This window comes from Dermacentor andersoni, chromosome 2, assembly GCF_023375885.2.
Source record: "Dermacentor andersoni chromosome 2, qqDerAnde1_hic_scaffold, whole genome shotgun sequence".
In the NCBI taxonomy this organism is placed as follows: domain Eukaryota; kingdom Metazoa; phylum Arthropoda; class Arachnida; order Ixodida; family Ixodidae; genus Dermacentor; species Dermacentor andersoni.
Genome location: NC_092815.1, coordinates 152485657 through 152507097, shown reverse-complemented (window position 1 = coordinate 152507097; position 21441 = coordinate 152485657). Strand labels below are relative to the sequence as shown.

The 21441-nt window shown below is 47.4% G+C and overlaps 1 protein-coding gene across 1 annotated transcript; it reads left to right on the top strand.

The window, feature by feature from the left end:
* Positions 1–236: 236 nt before the first annotated feature.
* Positions 237–20925, top strand: LOC126540582 (alpha-(1,3)-fucosyltransferase C-like). Its single transcript, XM_050187421.2, has 3 exons — positions 237–489; positions 3191–3560; positions 17877–20925. Exons 1-3 carry the CDS (start codon positions 237–239, stop codon positions 18556–18558), a joined length of 1305 nt encoding a protein of 434 aa, XP_050043378.1. The 3' UTR covers positions 18559–20925.
* The last annotated feature ends 516 nt before the right edge of the window (positions 20926–21441 follow it).

The following is a 21441-nucleotide window of genomic DNA, read 5'->3' as shown; positions in this document are numbered from 1 at the left end:
ACTTGTCGTCAACATGCTTATCTCGACAAGTCCCTTAATGGATTTTGGCCTCATGACACAGAGAACAGTACAGCTACATGCGACGTAACCGGGCGAGTGTCATGCGCTCCGGTTTCTACCTCGTTAACTCAAACAAGCTTCGCAGCGTTTCAATTCCGACACATAGTGCAGTCAGCGTTTTTGTTCTTTCTTTCGCAGCAGCATCGCTCCCCAGTATCGACTCCTCACTGGAAACAATGCGGCACCCACGGCTACGGGCCACCATTGCTGTAACAGCGACGGTGTTGGTAATATACTACTCGCTGTGGGTCCACCATGGCAGGAAGCGCGACAAGTCAACGACGGTGCCTCAACCCTACCCCAAGCAAGCATTGCCAGGGAAGCTTAGCAGTGAGCCCGAAGTTTCGACGACCACCACGACTACTACAAAGACCACCACGACTACTGCAACGACCACCACGACTGCTACGACGACCACAACGACAACAAGTAAGTATGTAGCTCTCGCTGCAACTAAATGCACTTTTATGCTGAGTATTCCATTAAGAGTCACACAGAACTACCCAAAGGAACCAGGGGCTCCGAAGGAAACACAGCAGAAAGAATTATGCAGATCCCACACACTGTGGGAATCGATGTAAGCGGAGCTTTCTGTGCTATTCGCTTTGACGATAATTATTGATGATTTTGACGGTGAATGTTTAATTTCTGCAACGTTTAGTCTTACACGAGAGTGGTGAGTTGATGTTACACTAACGTTGCGTGCACCACTGCTCTTTGTCTGCTAGTACACATAACACAGGGTTTGCTTGCTTGAGTAATTGTTGTGTGCCTGTTGTGTGCCATATGTCACGACCTCTTAGAGGATTGAGCATTGTCATGGACTCACGTGGCACATCGCATTGTGGCAGAAGTATTAAACTTGGATTGGACTACGGGGCTGTACGTGCCAAAACCACACTCGGATTATGAGGCACGCCGTAGTGGCGGACTCTGGATTGTTTTGACCCCGTGGTGTTCTCTTAACGTGTCCCTAAATCTACGTGCAAGATCGTTTTTAGGGAAACAGGGCTCCATAGAAAATGCACATGGAAGCCTACAGTAGGGATGGGCCAAATGAAATTTGGGGGCGGGCCAACTCAAAATTTTGGGATGGGCAAATTAAAACTTGAGGGTGGGCCAAAATCAATTTGGGGATGGGCAACTTGACATTTGGGGGTGGGCCCATTTGAAAATTGGGGTAAGCGAGTGTTTATGCATATTTAGAGAAAAACTCTAGTGGAGTTTCCGCGTACTTTTTTTCGCTGCATGCGCTATGGTTGATACGTATTGGATGGAAGTTTTGACGTATCTGAAACTGAAACACGTTGCAGAACACTCGGGGTGGTTTCCGCTCGCTACGCGCGATGCTCATACAGCCACAGCGCACGCAGCGAAAAAGTGTCCTCCGAGAGTTATGCTACGCTTGTCAGACAATAATCTAAACGCACGCTGCGGAAACCACAGGAGATTCCCGACAGAACATAGGCAAGGCAACCGCTTCGTCCTGTTGCAACCATCGCGCGTAGCCATGCATAGAAAACGCCTTGTAGTTTGCAGACGCGATGTCAAGCAAACGCTCAGTGTCGTTGCAGCCATCGCACGCAGCGAAAGAAAGCGCCCGCAGTTTTGTGCGACACGCCGGGTTTCTGTTTCGCGTCAAAATCACCATACCGCATACGTGGCCATCACATCGCGTGCGGGGAAAAAAAGCGCGTCGATTCGTCGGAGAACAGCACGCGCAAAGAATGAACCCTATTCCTATCAAAGCACGCGGCTTATGTAGCAACCTTACGGTATTAGCTGGAGCGGGCAGAGCGCGTTTGTTATACTCCTGGTTTGTTAACTCTGTGCACCTCGGAAACGGCGTCATTGCCTTCGCGACAGTTGGCGTTTTTTTTTTTTTTTTTTGCCCGTGAAACTTGGCAGGCAGTTTGACAACATTGACCCAAAAGTGTGGCAACAGATTTCTACCGCACCAGTCACCACCCTGCCGAAAATGGAGAATGTTGTTACATTTGAAACCTATTTCAAGGAGTACTAAACGACGAGACAAGGAAAGACAACACAGCGACTCAGGCTAACAAGATTTTATTTGAAGGAACATATATACTAAAAAGTGATGAGGAAATTATTAAAATTCTTTCACTGCGACGGCAAATGGTCAACGCATCGAGCAATTCGATCGCACAGTCGTGTTCGATCGGGTTGCTCGATACGTTGAACATCTGCCATCAAAGTGAACTAATTTTAACTATTTGCGCATCGTTCTTATAGCGAAAGTGTTAGCCTTTAGTTGGTCGGGATTTTTCGTGGTGTTCTCACCCAAAATACCCCAGCTGCAAAAGGGCTTTGTGTTTCAGTTCCCGCTTAACAGAATTATCTTTTCTGGTATATCCGATTTATAATCCAATGCTATCGTATCTCTAGGCTGTATGTAAGTCGTACTTTACGAATTTTCCTACGCATTTTACTTTGAGAAATTCTATTAGTTCAATGACGCACTTGTGCCAGGTGCAGGGCCTGAAAGAATGAGGAACGATCTCCAGCAGCAGCTGGAAAAGGGCTGTGTTTCAGTTCCCGCGTAACAGAAATATGTTTTCTCATATATTCGCATTACAATCTGAAGCTGTCATGTCTGCGGTTTGTGTACAGGTCGTACTTCACGCATTTTCTGGCGCAATCTGCTTTTAAACATTAGTTGAATAAGGCATTTGTGCTTGGCGGACGGCCTAGCCTAATGAGGATGTATGCAACACTTTCGCACATGTGCGTGTGTGGGTGACGTACATCGCTTGTGGTGGTGGCACTTGTGTGACGTCGTCTAAGCTAAGTCACGGTGGTGGTTGGTATTTGTCTAACGTCTGCACCGGCGTCACTGTATATCCACTCTCACAGGGTGTATGGAGGCTGCTTTTTTTTTAGTATATCGGTTCCCTCAAATAAAAAAATGGTTGTTAGTCTGCGCCTTTCTGTTGTTTTTCATCGTTCCGTCGTTTAGCGCTTCCGCAAATAAGTAAAGAAGGTAGCGCTTTAAAAAATTTGAATGTTAGGCGCACGTGATGTATACTGGGCTCCAACGCCTATCACTCAAAGTGATGTTACCTTCCCACACGTCCATAGAAGAAATAAGGATCGTTCCTTTCCACAGAAAGTCCACAAAGAGATGCCTGGAAGCCCTTCTACCGCCGCAAGAGGCCCGATGGACAGCCAGATCTGCCGAGAATCCTCTTCTGGACGACCATTTACGGTTACTGGTTTTCGGATCTCACGGAGGAGGGAGTGGCCGAACTCGAGTACAAGGGGTGTCCCGATCGCTGCATTATCGCCAACGACCGGCGCACGCTTAATGTCAGTGACGCCGTTGTCTTCTACGGCCACGACCTAGAGCCCAAACGCTTGCCCAAAGAGCGGGCCCCTTTCCAGAAGTGGGTCTACTGGTCCCTCGAACCTCCGTGGCACTGTCCGGTGGCCTCGCTCAAAGGTCTCACCAATACTATCAACTGGACCATGACTTACAGGTGGGTGCTATTGTAAGGCATTACTCTTTTTAATGCGTTAGCATACTTACACTCTTAGGTAAAAGTACACCCTTTGGGGTGTATATCTGCCACACAACAGTAATCACCATCTGCTTTGCTTGCGTTTCCTTTCTTTCATTTCCTGTCGGGAATGCTATGTCAGGCTGATAATGCGCTTGTCGTTCGTTACTGGGAAGTACCGGCATCGCCGCGTTAGAGAAAGGAAATGCGGACAAGACAGATGACGATTATTGGTGTGTGGCAAAAGGGTGTAATTTTGCTTAAGAGTGTAGGGTACTTCATGGACTTTCCGGGGTTATCTATCTATGTTTGTATCTGTATGTTCGAACCGTGTGCCCGCCTACCTGGGTCACTGGGAAGTACGTGGTTGAATGGGTAGCGTATCGGGCCTTTGTGCCGAGGTAACACGGTTAGAAACCAATTATTGGACCAACTTGGGCCACTAAGATGTTGCAATGTGTACATACGTGCCGCTCTTCAAGGAACCCTATCACGCCGACATGGGGCACTGTAGATACGAGACTGGGTACCGCTGTTTGAAAACTCTTTGACGCCGACTTGGCGCACTAGTTATGTGCCATTCGGCCTGTGCTGGTATTCAGTGAACCTCTTTAATGCCAACTTGGGTAACTGCGTATGTGCCAGCACAATGCGTTGGCTGGCTAGTTGGTGCGAATCCATGAATACTTTGTTTAGCGCAAAACGACAGACACAAGAAAGACGACCAGGACAAGGCGCTACTCTCAACTGACATCATTTTATTGCGTCACTCCTTTATAGACCGCTCAAACTTGAATACTTTGTTTAGCGCAAAACAACAGACACAAGAAAGACGACCAGGACAAGGCGCTACTCTCAACTGACATCATTTTATTGCGTCACTCCTTTATAGACCGCTCAAACTAAGTTGGTATGTAGGGCAGTCAGGCCGCTGCGTTAACGAGCGCCTTAGAGAACATGAGCGATCCATACCAACAGGCACAGGTTCCCATTTGGCTCAGCATTGTAAAACATGCAAGTGCAAACCCATGTTTCGTGATACCACGATTTTGAAAAAGAGCCGTGACACCAGCGCCCGAGAGTTATCGGAAGCATTTTTCATTCAATCATTGGGGTCACAGTGCATTAGTGTGCCTTCCTTAACCTAGCTTGTACAGCGCTGAATTTGGTTTTTTAGATTCTGTCGCATGAGTGCGTTCTTGGAATCGGATGTTGGTGGCTCCACCGCATGGTGCTCACTGCGCACGTTCCTCTAGTTTCAGCGGTCTATAAAGGAGTGACGCAATAAAATGATGTCAGTTGAGAGTAGCACCTTGTCCTGGTCGTCTTTCTTGTGTCTGTTGTTTTGCGCTAAACAAAGTATTCATGCGTATGTGCCACCAGGACTGTGCCGCTCTATAATGCTGAAAAAGACTGCTTAAATTTGTCCGACGCTTAGTGGGATAAAAACCACGTCACAAGGGTTTCTCAAGGGGACAGCAACCTGGCACATTAGGAGGCTACGCCACAAATGCAGTGGGTTTGTGAAGTTCATTAATGAACGTTTTTCACACCAACACTCTATCGAGCAGCGCGATGAATGCACTGGGTATGTGCCAATCTCCAATGAACCTCGCGCCGGCTTCGGTTACCGAGTGTGGCAAGTGAGGGAGCAATTCCCAGCGTTCGCAAGCACAGGCGAGTCACGCTTCTCATCTCGGAGGCCACGCGCGGACTCCTCGGCAGTGCCGCCAGATGGCGTGGCTTGTCCTGAAAGCGCAACAGACGCGCTCGATTGCCGCAGGACGCGCTTCTCATCATTCGCATGCACCGGCGCTCCACGGATTTCCGAGGCCACGCGCATGATTCGGGGCGGCGGTGCTACATGGGGCCGAGTGTTCGTAGAAAAGTGCGAAAGAGGAGTTCCACTGCAGTACACGCCTCATGAGTGAGTCGTTTCGATGGTGGCAATACGCTGGGTCGCTATAGTGAATCAATGCTAACGCATTACTGTCGACAGTAATCATAGGATGAGTTCTGCCGCTATCTTTTCGTAACCAAAGGGGCTTCTCTCGTGCGAACGAGCGGTGTTATTGCATGTGTCCATGATAACTACCAACTTCGAGGTTCATAATTTGATTAGCTGTCGTACAATGAACGATGTTGCCGCGATTTATACCAAACCACGGCAACGGTGCGGTCAGTCCACCGCTGTGTTTCGGACGCGATAAAGAGATGTCTAACTTTCTGTTACCATTTAGGATACATGCCACCGACTGTGGCAATTGCGGTAAAGAAAAGAGCGATTTCTCTTTAGTAAGAAGTCCATGGTCGTTATTAAGGCCGATTAATGTGGCATGCGAGGTGCCAAACTGAGTTTACTGTAAATGAGCCATACTGTTTTCTATGCGATCTTGAAACTAACTTATTTCGTGAAGCTTCTTAAGACAGTTGTAAATGAGTTATAGACTTATAGGCATAGGTATTAATGAGCCTAATCGAGTGTTATGCTTTCTTGAGGGGTGTCTATTGCGCATGATCTGTATTGATGCTGCGAACCGCGCATATCATTTCACCTTTCATCGTAACGATCTGAAGTAGCATTCTAGACGTGCCGCCAAGCATACGTCTCCACGAGTATGTAAAGAAGCCCATCACTCCCTCATGTCGAAAACGTTACACATTTTGGCAATATTCGTATGTTTGCAGTCATTAGCTCTGCTTCTGTAAGATCAATTTCAGAACCATTTAGCAGTACACGTACGTGTTAAAGTTCCTTACTTGTCCAAGTATGACGATGCAGATTGCTTTCCTTTTTTGATGTGCTTGTTGCTTTGTTTGTGACGCAGAATGTGACGAAGTGGCGGTTTCGTCGGTTTGTTTGTCTTTGCCATGAGTTTATATTGCTATTCCAATATGTGGCCGACCACGGCCTTTGAATAGAAGCCGATGAGGTCGTCGAAGTGCTTATGCAGTTTTTTTTTTCTTAGTCCTCCCCATGTACTCAATCGACACATAAACAAAGTTTCAAACATTAGCATACTGCAGAGATGCTTTATTTCCAAATCGTGAGACTCCAGCATCACATAGAGCAGAGTCTTCGAATGCAAGATCGAGAAATTACGAAATATCTTCTAAAAAGAAGCAGCATGTTGCTACGGAGGAAATGCGTTTATTTACAATATGATCGAGGGAGCACATAGAAATCGCAGGCAGTCAGGCATTTCTTCTTCTTCGGCTCCGCCGCACAGCGTAACATCTGCCTCTGGCGCAGACGAAGCTCGCCGGGCGAGTTAGGAAACCACATCATTGGTAGTGCTTGGTGCCGGAACCCTATGGTGGTAGTGCTTCAGGCAGCTGACGTGAACCACTTGTGTCTTCCACGGACCGGCGATTATTGGAGGTCAGCTTTGCCAAGACGTAGTTGTAGCCATTTAATCGGTTGAGTATCACGAATGCTCCGCTATACACTGAGATAAACTTGCGATACAAGCATTTATTCCATAGAGAGAGAGAAAAAAAAAGCTTTATTTGCGTGGTGTGGTGGAAAGGCCCCCCAGTCCAGAGCCTCGCTTGCGGCATTCTTCAGTGCAGCACTGATAAACGCCGCAAGGTACCGTTGGTCGTCGGCGCTGGTTGCTTCTGCCAGGCATCCGGCAAGGGGTTTAGGGGAAAGATTTGTAAGGGTAGGCAGGGGAGGTGGGGTGGTCCACAGGACCAGAGGATCTGGGATGTGTTCGGATGTTTGCCACATTATCGGCAGGGTGGGAGATGTTCAAGTAAGAGGCCGCAGATTAGGTGCATTCGCGCTGGTGTAGGGAGTGTTTCCGTAGAGGTGTCCACAGTAAAACGTGATTGCTTGCAACCAAAGTGACAGGTATATGCCGGGCATCATAGCGTGCCTTGGTTGAAACTTGCGAAGAGTGTTCTTCCGCGAGCAAGCCGACGCGCTTCTTCGGCACGACACAACGTCTGCACAATGGATGTGTCTTCGTTCAGTGTGAATGGTAAAGTTGTGTAAAAGAAGGTTTCGGGACTGTGAGCGCACAACAGACAGAAAGGCGCATACCCGGTTTACTTCGTGCCTGGATGTACTTTATGCGTACGTGATGAAAGGCACCACATCATCCCAATTCATGTGATCAGCCTAGACGTACAGTGACAACATGTTAGTAAGCGTATGATTCGTGCGTTCGGTGAAGCCATTTCTCTGTGGGTGGTATGGTATTGAATAGAACCGCAAAGACGCAGCAGATCTTCAACGACATGGGCGGTGAATTGCCGTCCACGGTCACTTATAACAATACGTGGAGCCACGTAACGCAGGATGGCAGAATTGATACGATCTCGACCGGGTGAGGTGGGTCTTCACCGCAGGAATGAGGAAACGACGACGAAGTCGGGCATTGTGATGATGAAAAAAAGTAGGAAAGATTGTGTTCACTTCATTGGTACATGGATGTGACTCATCTGAGTCTCGAGCGGTTCTTATTAATACGTTGGCCAGCAGGGCCTTAAATAACCTCTGGCGATCCTGTGTTCGACGCCATCTTCTTCCGGAGCCTGTCTTACCCTTTGCCCATCCTTGGTGTCAGCTCGGGAAAAAGGGTGACGTCGTCTTGACCTTCGGTTTCTTCTTCTAGCCTTTCGTGACAGCTCGTGGAGACAAATAGGCGCGTCGTCTTGATCTTTTGGCCTATCTTTCCTTTCTGTGTCAGCTCGGGGAAAAACGTGACGCCGTTTCTGAGAACAGGGCAATTATGTTCACGTGGGGAAGCCCGTTTGAATGTTTCTCACACCTGACAGGCCGATCATGACAGCCCGTCTGCCGCTACAGGAGGTCTCGAAGGGGCTGTAGTTTTCGAAGAGACTGGTAGACCCTGTGCATCTTGCTTGGATCCGCCGATTGTTCAAAGGTGCGCCTGCTGACACCTTCTGGAAATAAACCACGCCCAGCCCAAGGCACAACCAACAGCGAGCACCCAACTAGCCATGAGAACTGCCAAGTTCACACGTTCTTTCCGTAAAACATTATCAAAATCTTACCTGCAGCCTTCGTTCGAGATGCCTGAAAACTAACAAAGGAAAAACAAAACAGATGTCAGTGCGTATTTCAACGCCTAACGTTTTTGTAATTAATTTTTCCGAGAAAGCCACGTTTGTTGAGAGACTGAGAATGCATTGGAACCCAGCAATAGCGTCAATCATAAATTCAAAACAGACAAACAAAGTGCCATCGAGGAAAAGCAAAGAACAAAAGGGGACCGTTACAACAAACAAGACACATATGGATGCGCCTAATTTGACAATTATTAACGCTTAATGCGCACTCGATTGGATCGTTACCTGAAAGCTTTCGGGCCTTGCCCATGGCATCAAAGGGCGCCAGGCATACGCTGCCCTCTGTCGTCGTCGGCCACATTGTGTGCCCCCGGCCACGGCCGGTGTCGAGGGGTGCGCGCGCTTCTAGAGACCGAAGAAGGAAAGTGCGCGCTCCCCTAGAGACCGGCCGTGCCCCGGCTTCCATTTTCGTCCTTGAAAAAGAAGCCGTAAACGCGGGAGAAGTTGCCAGCCTCCTTTTTCTGTCACTCTCGCGGCGTATTCTACTGCAGTGACAGCCTGACTGGTCCTGTTCGCACACGCGTGTCTCCGCCCGGTTGAACCTTCCATGTTACTATGGGTGGGGCAGCGCAACCCGGACGAAGGACGAGAGGAAGTACACAATACGAGCGCAGACTAACAACTGGTTTATTATTTCAAGCAACGGACTATAACATACAGAAAATGTAAACACGTGTAAAGTGACGTTTACAAGGGTGTTAGCCTATCTTGCCATTCAAAAAATCAGTTTCTTTATCCTGCAGAGTGATAGAAGTCTGGCTGACGCATGCGCCTGAGTTCACATGCATGAAGTAGGCCTCTACAATCTTGCATATTTTTATACGATATTTCCATTTGTTCAAACATGGGTTTGCATTAGCAAACTCTACAATGCGCGGCCTGATTAGAGCCTGTTTCATTCCTGATCGCACCTTGGTGCTCCCTAAGGCGGATGTTAGCGCAGCGTCCCGTCTGCCCAAAGTACATTTTGCCGCACGAAAGTGGAATGACGTAGACCACTCCTACCGAGCATGCCACAAGCTGCCCCGAGTGTTTGACGCGGCATGTAGCTTTGGACGCCTGTTTAGGTCTATCGACAAGATTGCAAATCTTCTTTAAGGAGTTCTTTGCTGAAAAGATTACTTGAACACCATATTTCATGGCTGTCTTTTTTAAGCCATGCCCCATCTGATGTACATAAGGAATCACTGCGTAGTTTTTGACTTTTTCGATCTGTCTTTGGGGTGCTTCCCCTTCCAGTCGCACCCCTATAAGCAGAGACGCGTTCTGATTTGTTGTTAGGTAACGCCTTCGTTTTCTCACCCGCCACAATGAGCCCTTTGAAGTTCTGCGTGATAGCCTGTTCACTTGTCTTACGGGCAGCGGTGTGGCGACTTTCGCTATTCTTTGCTAAGCCGAACACTTAGTTCACCTGATCTTGGGCTGTTTAGCCAATTTTTGCCATCCCAGGGGGTTGCCTAATGCGCCTCTGAAGTTCCTGAGCGTTGGGTTCCTGCCCTGCTAGGCCACCCTGGCATTCTTCTCTCCTTTTGACGATTCTGTAAAGTCGCCCAAGCGCGAAGGTACGAGGGAGTTCTTCAGTGCCTCCTTGAACCTTTTGGGACTGTTTAAACTGCTGGTCTCGGCTCCGCAAGGAATGCCCTCCGGGATAGTCCTTGTTTCTACTTTCGCGACATAATCGCTCCCTTCTTCCGTCGCGATTCCTTGAACAACCTTCAGTAAGCCTCAATAGTTTTCCGAATATTTTAGTGCCAAATTATACTTTAACTCTTCTGCTAGACCTTGCTGCGGCATTCCAACTGACCCGGATGCTTCCTCACTAGCGTCTTCCTCACCGCTTTTGCTAGCTATGGGCTGTGTTTGCTGAGTGTCTATGTTGTGAGGCATATTTTTGGCTTCATTGCCGCGTTTCATCTTCGCCACGATCTCCCGAACTTTTGAGCACGTGAAAGCTTGGACCGTATGGTCGGAAAAACTCAGGCCCTTCTTCTTAAACAGCACCTCCGAGTGATTTCAAAATAAGTAGCAGTAGTGTTTCGACAGATTTGGCGATACTGCTGCTTCAGTCAGCAATAGACGGAACGGCCCTTCACTCTTTACGCTGGCTATCGGTAAGCAAACACTATTCTTCTCGGCTACCTGCCGGCTCCACGCATATTCCCGGTGAAATCTTCAGGTTTCACAAACGCAGGGTGGACAATGTCCATTGTCGCAGCTTAGTTCCTTTACACAGCATTTCATTCACTACTAGGTCGCGAAGGTAGGGTTCTAAGAGCGCCAAGTTGTGATCGCCGCCTTTCACGAAAGAAAAAAAAACTGTTCTAGGCTTCCGACGGCCGATCGCAAGCTGTCCAGGCTCTTGGAAACGGAAACAGACGACCGGTTTTCTAGCCTCAAACGCTTTTTGTTTGTCTTTCGTCTTTTACTGTGGTGTTATTCTCTCCTGCATTGTCGGTCGGCACTTGTTTGGTCCCACCTCGAGCCGTTTAGCGGTGAATAGGGCGCCTGTTTTCCTCTGTGCTGAATTTAATGAATGGCCTGACATGCGCTTTCACGGATTCGCTACATGCAGCGAATCCCTTCTGCTAGCACTGCATCACGTTCCAAGTCCTTTTCACCCGACCTATCTTGAATCCACTGGCGCATCTCTCCGCTCAAGGACCTATAGAACTGCTCCATGCAAATTAACTCAACAACCTTGCCGTGACAACCAAGCGCATCTTCACCTTTTAGCCCCTCAAATAAATTAACTTTCATCTTCTAAGTGAAATCTTGAAAATATTCACCCGGTGTTCTAGCTGTCTCCCTAAACGACGACGGAAGGCCTCCACTGAGAGCCGATATTTCCTTAGCAACGTAGCTTTTACTTTCTCATAGTAATCTGCGTCGTTTCTCGTTAGCCTTGCAATTATTTCGGTTGCTTCGCCAGCAAAAACGGTCAGAATCTGGTGCGGCCACCTTTTTAGTGCCAACCCGTTTTTCTCGCAGGTTTGTTCAAAAGTAACAAGAAACAATGCCATGTCATCGTTTACATTGTACGGCGGCATGAGATTCCTTATTTTTACTTCTGCTTCACCTAAACGTCCTTCACGTATTGAGATATTATTTGCCGATTGCCTGGCCAGATCCTGCAGCACGTCTAGTTCTTTTAGCTTTATTTCGTGAGCTCTCTGTCTTTCTTCTGCAGCAATTTCTTCAGCTTTGTGCCTTTCTTCTACATCTCTTTGTTTAGCTTTCTCAGCTCTTTTTCCTTTCTTCTGCTTTCTCAGCTAGTTTCTCTCTCTCTCTTCCCACGCTTCTGAAATTTCGTTCTCAAGAGCCCCGCATTTCTCCATCGCCTCATTAAACTGCGACATTATCTGACTTTTCTCGACCTCAATTCCCAGCTATTCACAAATTAATAACAACTCTTGCTTTCTTTATTTGCTTAAATCCATAGTCAATCCCAATCGAGGACGTTCTTACTCTGCTGTGACCTGAGGAATCTTTTAACAGGAGCCTCCACGTACAGAAACTAACTTGCAGTTTTAGAAAACACTCGAGCTAAAACTTGGCAAATTCTCAAAGAAACTAAAGCGCTCACCATTCTGCTGAAGCCAGGACGAAGGGTGGAGTATCCCATTGCTGCCTACCAGTTTATACAATCTCGACCGGGTGAGGTGGGTCTCCACCGCAGGAATCAGGAAATGACGACGAAGTCGTGCATCGTGATGATAAAAAAAAGTAGAAAAGATTGTATTCACTTCATTTGTACATGGATGTGACTCTCATCTAAGTCTCGAGCGGTTCTTATTAACACGTGGGCCAGCACGGCCTTAAATAACCTGTGGCGGTCCTGTGGTCATCGCCGTCTTCTTCCTGAGCCTATCTTACCCTTTGCCCATCCTTGGTGTCAGCTCGGGGAAAAGGGTGACGTCGTCTTGACCTTCGGTTTCTTCTTCTATCCTTTTGTGACAGCTCGTGGAGACAAAGAGGCGCGTCGTCTTGACCTTCTGGCCTGTCTTTCCCTTCTGTGTCAGCTTGGAGAAAAGCGTGACGCCGTTTCGGAAAATAGGGCAGTTATGTTCACGTGGGGAAGCCCGTTGGAATGCTTCTCACGCCTGACAGGTCGATCATTACAAAATGAAGCAGAAAGCGCGACACATCGGCGGCGGTAGCCGAGCTAAATGCCTCTGTCTCAGTATAGCGCGTCATGTAGTCGACGCACATAATAATCCAACGACGGCCGGTAGAGCTCTTGGAAAAGGGGACGAGCAGGTCTAAACCAACTTTTTCAAACGGTAAAGTAGGTGGTTTCACTGGCCGCAAAAGCCTGCAGGAGGCGTCGCCGGTTTCTTATGATGTTGGCGACCTGGACAACTGGCAATGTACTGTCTTGTGCTCTTCAGTAGCTTCGCCCAGTAAAAGCACTGGCATTATCGATGAAGCGTGCGAGCAAAGCCAAGGTATCCCGATGTGATGTCATCATTCATGGCGCGGAGAATCGCAGTACGCAGGCGTGTGGGAACGACGAGGAGCAACGAAGTGCCGTCAGCAGAGTGGTTATTTTTGTAAAGTAGGTCATCATACAGCGTTAGCGACGTGGTCTGACCTGATGTGCGGGCAGCCTCCAATATGAGTGTCAATTTGGGATCATGACGTTGTTCACATTTGAAGGTACTGACGTCACGACACACGGTAATGCTGCCAAGGTAGTCGTCGTTAGCCTTGGAGTGTGGCGATGGGAGGCGAGACAAGCAGTCTGCACCGGTGTGACAGCGACCACTCTTGTAACTGCGTGACCGTCCCGTGACTTCACCTCCATCGAACGTACCAGCTAGTTTCCCAGCTGGGATGGTAGTCAAAGTGAGCGACGGCGAGGCGATGGCGAGCGTCGGAAGCTGGAGACTTATGCCGGGATACACGTTCACGCGGATGTCGTCGAAGAGGCCATGGCGCGCTGTCTTGGCCTCCGAATTGATAATCGGGGATGGTTGAAACTTGCTGCTGCTGTCGGCGACAATACGTGGCGATATATCCACGGATTCCGTAGCTGAAGCAAACAGGGGGCTCCAGGTACACAGGGTAGTCATAAAATGCAGTTTGAGGCTAGCCGTATCGGGAAGAAAGGCGTCGGGGTGGTGTGGCCTGACGGCGTTCGAAGGTACCCGAAGGATGCTGAAACTCCGCCGTGTCGACGCGGAGGCGTTCACCATGCAAGAGCATATTTCCGCTGTTAGTTTACAATTGGCAAAGTACCCGCTGTTCAGAACAGCGCACGATAAGTGTGCATTGGTGGTACTCCCGTTCTGCGTCTCTTCCTCCACCTTGTGCTTCAAAGTGCACCAATTCTTCTTTAACGCGATCACGCACAAACAATGCTATGTCGTTGGAGGTGTAGATGTCCACGCTGGCGACTGTGGTCAGGTTATCAAATCTACCCAATTTCGCCAATACTGGTCGTGTCTTCAGCGCCTCAAAAGCACGGCAGTGACGTCTTAAATCAGACGGAGTGCGCAGGTCTCCCTTTGATATAAGAATTTGTAGACATCTTCAGCGTTGCCTTTCAGGAGATGTCCGACCTTATTCTCATCTACATGCCCGTGTTCACAATTCTGCACAGTTTCAATACCTCTTCAATGCAAGTAGTGCATGTTTGCCCGGGCACCTGTTCTCTGCGGGAAAGCCTATGCTCAGCCTTCTTTCTTGTTGAGAGTCAGTCCTCGAAGCAGCTTGTGATCTCCTTAACGAACCTTTCCCATGCTGTCATTGTGCTGTCGTTATTATCGAACCAGAAAAATGCGGTTCCGTCGAGAAAAAAAAACGACGTTATCAAGTCCCGTCGTTGAGTTACAGCCATTGTGACCGCTCGCCCATTGATAATACTTCAGTCAGTCACCAACGTCCTCAAGCTTTGCCAGAAACTGTGCGTGGTTCTTTCTCAGGGATCCAGCAGATGACTTGCCTAGGACGTTCACTGTCATCTTGCATGCTTATGTCACAGCTGCCGCCAGCTGCTTGCGGTTCGTTCATGTCCGTGTCTTCAGGCGGTAGTCCGACCAAGCGTCGGCTTCGTCGGAGGCATCGTTGAAGAAGGTTGTCCAGAGCGATTATCCAGCACCTCCACCAAGGTTCCCACAGTTGTTACGGATTGGATAGGTTTGATTACAAGATGATCGAGGGGGTGTAGAGACGAGATCGCATGCAATCAGGAATTTCTTCTTCTCCTTCCTCTCTTCTTCTACGGCTCCGCCGCTCAGCGTAACTATGTAGTACAATAGAAAGCAGTGCAGTTTCGTCGCTCACTAGGTTCCCCCTCCACATGTCTTCCTCCCATATGCGTTGACGTCGCCCACCACTTTCGGTTTCAGCTTTTTTCATCCGTCAGCTCAGCGTTGCTCAAAACTGCTTGCTTCTAATTGAGTCTGCACGTCAAAACAATACAAGCAACTTCGCGGTTCGTAACCGCGAAGTTATGTGTCTGACGTGCCGTTATCAGATAACGAGTCTAGTAAAACAGCCGGGGGCCACACGGTTTTATAGAATGTTGTGGACTGTAATGAACAACGGAAACATATTATGGTGAGTTGCAATTCATGCACTTGCAGCCGTGAGGATAGCATAGGAAATGATATCATTTGGTGATACATCTGGCTTGGCGTGGCGTTTAGCAAACTGAAAGCTTCAAATGAAGCTTCTTAGCATAAAAAAAAAAAAAACTGCCGCAGTATTACTCGATTCAATTTTCGCAATTCCACTGCAATTTGTTTCTTTGCTGTCTGTCGAAAAATGGTACAGCTTCCAACTATTTCTCGAATGGTTCTCGCAGCAGCCAGGAATGTTGCTGGAAGAAAATGGGCCGGGCGGCCTATCTCCTTCCGAGCGCATCGCCACAGTGCGAACTGGCCGTTGTGATTGCGGGGACTGCTGGGCCAAAACAGCCGAGGTGGCAAGTGCCCCTTCAAAGAATTTCCCAATCCTTTACGGAGGCATGATGACGAAGCGAGGATACAGGCACTAAACAGAGACATTATTTATCGCGCCATCTGTCACATAAAAACAAAAGTCGTCATGCACATACAGGTTAGCCGATTTCTGTGAAGTTTCACGTTCGCGAATTATTTCGCGAAGTACGGTGAGCAAGTTGAAATTGTGAAACAGCTTTGGTAGGGCCCGGCAAAGGGCTTGGACATGCTCTCGTATGGGTTGATTGAGACCTTCTTTTTGGTTGACACCCATTTTGAGAACTCTTGTTAGGATGCTGTGAGTGGTTCAATCTTAATTATGTTGGTTCTGCTTAAAACATGCTCCCGGGGCCAGAATTTTTCAGGTCCATATTTACACGTAGCGTGACTCACCTGTAGATCACACGTAATATGCCGTGGGTGGGGCGTGAGTTACTGCTGGGTAACGTTGGTCAGCATGTTTCTCGGCTAGCTAAAAGATGGCAATGCCATTGTTGCTGCTGGCGTTTGGCGCCTTCATTTGAAAGACGTTATGCTATTTCTGGCTTTTGTCGCGCGGTTCTGCGGGCAACTGCAAAGTGCTATAGGAATAAGAAAACAGTCGAGGCCAGTTTCTTTTTTGTAAGATGTTTTATTTATTTAATATTTAGAATTGAATTATGGGGTTTTACGTGCCAAAACCACTTTCTGATTATGAGGCACGCCGTAGTGGAGGACTCCGGAAATTTCGACCACCTGGGATTCTTTAACGTGCACCTAAACCTAAGTACACGGGTGTTTTCGCATTTCGCCCCCATCGAAATGCGGCCGCCGTGGATTTAATATTTAGACGAAAATAAATGTAAGTAAAGCTCGACACCTTTAGATGTCTGGAAGTTTGTTTTAAAATTCTACATAGACTATCTTTTGAATAGATTTGCTTACTTGACAGGTTTACATTTTTTTTTTTTTGCAGAAATGAAGCATGACAAAGACATGAACGACTTGCCACTGCATTCTCCACAGAAACTAGACACTTTTCTCGCTTTCACCCTCGCATCATTTGGGCTACTGCTGGTTTTCATGGGAAAAAATTGAATTATAGGGTCTTACGTGCCAAAACCACTTTCTGATTATGAGGCACGCCGCAGTGGAGGACTCCAGAAATTTCGACCCCCTGGGGTTCTTTAACGTGCACCTAAAGCTAAGTACACGGGTGTTTTCGCATTTCGCCCCCATCGAAATATGGCCGCCGTGGCCGGGATTCGATCACGCGACCTCGTGCTCAGCAGCCCAACACCATAGCCAGTGAGCAACCACAGCGGGTGGTTTTCATGGACGCATAGCAGCCAGTGCAGTACGTATAACAGCTAGTTTTGCTTGCCGACCTCTCAATTTTTTCCAGCGTATGGGCAGACCTTCCGCGTCTTTTCTCACCGCATCCCGAACGAATACCGAACAGTGAATAGTCAGTTTCCCTCCAAATTATATAACTAACTTCTTTATGCGCCATGAAAGCTTTCTGTATCCATCGGACCCGTCAATATATCTTATTGCAGCACGAAATTAGCGTACATTGAACCACCAGCAATGCTGAGAACTGCAGCCAAATTCTCAGCCCAACACAACTTGAAATATTTCTGCAACTCATCTTTGTTTCAACAGCGCCGTCTTTCGTATAACGGAAAAATTAGTTATAATAGTCGTACTTTAATATCATAGATGGAAAATCAGCTTAGGAGCTGTTCGTGCGTGGGTCACGCTGGGTCATGCTGTGCCCAGAATGCAAACGTTTTCATTGAGTGCAATGCGAGTCTCCGGCGGGTCACACCATTTAACCTCAGCTCGCTAATGTCCTGGCTATTTGTAACCTCACTGAAGTGCAGTAATGTTATCGTAGCCGCAAGCAGATGAATATGTGCAATTTGAATGCCGCATATCAGTAATTCAGGTGGTGACCCACCGGTGACCCCCGATGCAGTGAACGTATTCATTTAGTCGCTAACTTATGCCATTGGCTGCTCAGAGGCCTATTTCGTTTGACACTATTGATAACATATAATGGCGACCAGTTCTAGCAAATTCATTTATGTGTTGCTCACTGGCTTCAGAAAAACGTGACTTGGAATCAAGACGCGTATGCAATGTACGCAATAAGCGTTGACACAGATGTGTGGTCCACACTGCTTTACATCTCTCGTTTAAACAGTATCCGGTATGTACACATGCTCAATAACACTCAGAAGAAACTGTTTTGTCGTCTCATATGCAGGCTCGACTCGGACATCCTGGACACCTACGCCACGATCACAGAGCAAAAGCCAGCTCTAAACCTGTACTCCAAGAAATCCCTCAAACGCATCTGGGAGCTAAAGTACAAGATGGCCGCCTGGGCCGTCAGCAGCTGCAATACGTCCGGAAAGCGCGAGGACTACGTGCGAGATTTACGGAAGTACCTCGACGTAGACGTGTACGGACACTGCGGAGAAAAGCAATGCCCTCGGCAAAACGAGACCGCTTGCTACAAGATGTTCGCCAAAAACTACTTCTTCTACCTCTCCTTCGAGAATTGCATCTGCAAGGACTACGTCACCGAGAAGCTTTTCAAGCTGCTAAGGCACGACATCGTCCCTGTCGTGTATGGTGGAGCAAACTACACTCACGCTGCGCCTCCGGGATCGTTCATCGACGCCCTTAGCTTCGAGTCACCGATGCATTTGGCCCGCCATCTTAAGAGAGTGGCCGAGGACTACAACCTGTACAAGAGTTACTTCCGGTGGAAGGGCAAGTACAACGTGAAGCCATTCAGTTACTACAACTTTTGCGCACTATGCCGGAAGCTGCACAGCGAAGACTTCAAGAAGACTTCGGTGGTGCCGGACATCTACCACTGGTGGAACACAACTTCGTACTGTCGTGCCTGGAACCGCGGCACTCAGAAGTTCGAGTACTAATTGATGGTTTAGAAAGGGTACGGTGGAAGTTACTGTCGCGATCCCCGCTTATCCAACTAATGTGCAAGGCCGGAGCAGAATTTTGCTTCGGACGATTGTAGACATGGTACTTCCAAGGCAGTGCATATTTAGTTAGTGATCCTATGACGGTCATCTTCCCACCTCCGCCGCCGCTGAAAGCAACCAAGGTCTCCCTGCGTGTGCTTCTGTTAAATGTATATAGTTCGCCTGCAATAAGACGCGAAGGCACAACGTTAGGTCCGGGAGAAAGGACATTGCAACAGTATTTTGCGACGGTAGAAAATGGACACCCTACGGTTATCAAATGTTCGGGCACTGAAATCTGCCAGAAAAGTTGCTGCAATGTCGTTTAAATTGTCGAGATTTGTGTCCGCCAGTATTGCTGAACACGGTGGATCTTTTCAGATCATGGAAGCTAAGTAGCATTCTGCTTCGTCACTACGTTGGAAGGAGGCCAACTGAGCACTCTCGACCACTGATGGTTTCACTTCCGCTGAATAGTTGAGCGGCTCGCGTTGAGCGATGCATTTGCAGTGTCTGCGACAGAAAATCTTCCCCTCCCCGATGGAACGCGCCCATAGCACCCGACCGTGAGCCACATGGAGCACATGAACGCAAACGACTCATGCCAGGGTGAAGCTGCAAGTCTCGGTCAGCAGGGAAAGGATTTAGAACGTTAAATAACTGACGACACCGTCTCTGGTATTTTGATTTTAGAGCGCGCCTGGTCCCTCTTGGCAGCTCGTCGCTCATCCGTATTCACACATACGGTAGGAAGAATTGTTACGGGTAATTTTTGAGAGCTACTGCTTACTCACGGCTACGGTCGTCAGCACCAAGCGGTAGACAGTATTTTAAGTCACAGATGCACTCCATTAAAACCCTAGTTCACAAGAATTCACAATACAGGCTCGTAGCGGAATTGAATATGTCTGAGGGAGCCGGTATGCCAAAAAGTAAAGCATTGTTACACTATATTTTAGTCATATAAATGCAGTGATAAACGCAAGTAAGCCTCACAGCACATTCCTAAAAAGGATACTCAACCGACTCACGTTGCGGTGTATCTGCTCGTCACACTGTACACAGACTCTCTTGGATCGACAGACCCGGTGACTTGCTCGCAGTACTAGGACGGCCTCCATCAACAAGCATTGAGAAGTATGTGTTACTACTGAAGAAGGAGTCGATGTGACTAGGTCAGGGATCCATGCAAGCATCTCTTGGCAGTCAAGGGGACCTCTTTACGATGACAAGAACGACCCTTCTTCAGAGTGTCATTTGTCGACCGACAAACAATGGTGGCCTACAAGACGACCACGGCAATAGTTGGTGAAACTACCCCTTGGTACAGAAAATATGACTTCCGCCAGGGTTGTCACATGACGACGTATACGCTAAAATGGGAGCGCACAACGTATGATAACCTGCGTGTAAGAAATGCAAATTTCGCCTGCAGCTCTCTCCCACCGTTAAATGTTATAATAAATTGTAATACTAGAAGCAACTCAACAAATGTTGCTGTACACCTTAGTGCGTAAAATACCAAAAGTAAAAGCTTCGCCACTATTACGTATTAACCTCAAGAGCATCAGCGAACAAGACTTCGCATAAACAGAAGACAACACTCTTATCTGCTAAATTGGAATCAAAGGCTGAGCTAAACAATCACTGTGCTTCTGCTGCCACATCCGGTATGCATTTTTTTATTTGTAAAAATCGTCATGAATAGCTGCAATATGTCGAAAGTTCTTATGTAATATAGCATTCAAGAAAGTTTAACAAGATTTCGATTGCTTTGCCATGACAAAGGACTTCCTTATTCCAGTATGCCATGAAGGAAATTTTGGACAAACACACTAATGAACTATTATTTCCGTGCTCGTATTAAACCACGAATTTGATAGTTAGAAAAAAGGAATCGTGCAGCACAAATGCCAGCGGAAAAAAAGAATATATCTAAAGTTGACATAATATATATTGCATGATGAACAGTGCCAAATGAAAATGAATAGTGCAATTTAGCATAGTAAGTACATCACACAATGTTCGAAATGTGCAACTTTACCATCCTTTCATTCAATTTGTGAAAAAGGACTGTTGTTTTACGTCTCCTTGCCTCTGTCAGGACTACCTCCATGTTTGTCCTAAACTTTATTTGCGCGTTACAGATCTGAAAGCACGACACAACAGTTAAAAACGTGTACAAATTTTATTCAATAAATATAAACGCACATAAATCACATCACAATCAGAGTACATATGTGATTCCAGGGGATGAATGACTAGGTCTAACCAGAGGATTGTCGAAGTATTCAGTCTGTCGGACACAGTGAACGAAGTGAGAACAGAGCGCAAGACACCAATTTAAATAAATATATTTGAAAACAAATGAAAATATGGTTTATGTAACTAGGCATCAACAGCATCACACTGTACGGATACATTAAGAAGTCCTATAACGTAAAAATTGTTACAACAAACAGCACTAACACAGCAAAATTATTAGGTCAGTCTAGATTTGGCTATATATCGGCAGTATTCCAAGCTTCATAATCCAAGACTCAGCATTTGACCAAAATGGCCTTCCTTTTACGAAAACAAAAGCCTACATGATCACAGTAAGGTGCACCCCAAGGGTGGCCAGGCATTCATCTCTGCCTGCTACAAAAGATACGAATTATAAACTATCAACAGCATTCCAACTGCATGAACCAAAAATAAACCATATTTGGTCCTACTACTGACAAGTTGTTGGCAGCTTCCCTATGCAATGAAATATGAACACTTGAGCATAGCACGGGAATCCTCGCAGAAATCTTCAGGCACTGTAGGAATCCTCACATTTCTGCTTATTTTCGG

Coding starts and splice junctions, on each gene's coding strand:
- LOC126540582 (XM_050187421.2), top strand. CDS start 237: ATGCGGCACCCACGGCTACGGGCCACCATTGCTGTAACAGCGACGGTG. Junction 490..3,190: donor GACGACCACAACGACAACAA/GTAAGTATGTAG, acceptor TCCTTTCCACAG/AAAGTCCACAAAGAGATGCC. Junction 3,561..17,876: donor AACTGGACCATGACTTACAG/GTGGGTGCTATT, acceptor TCTCATATGCAG/GCTCGACTCGGACATCCTGG.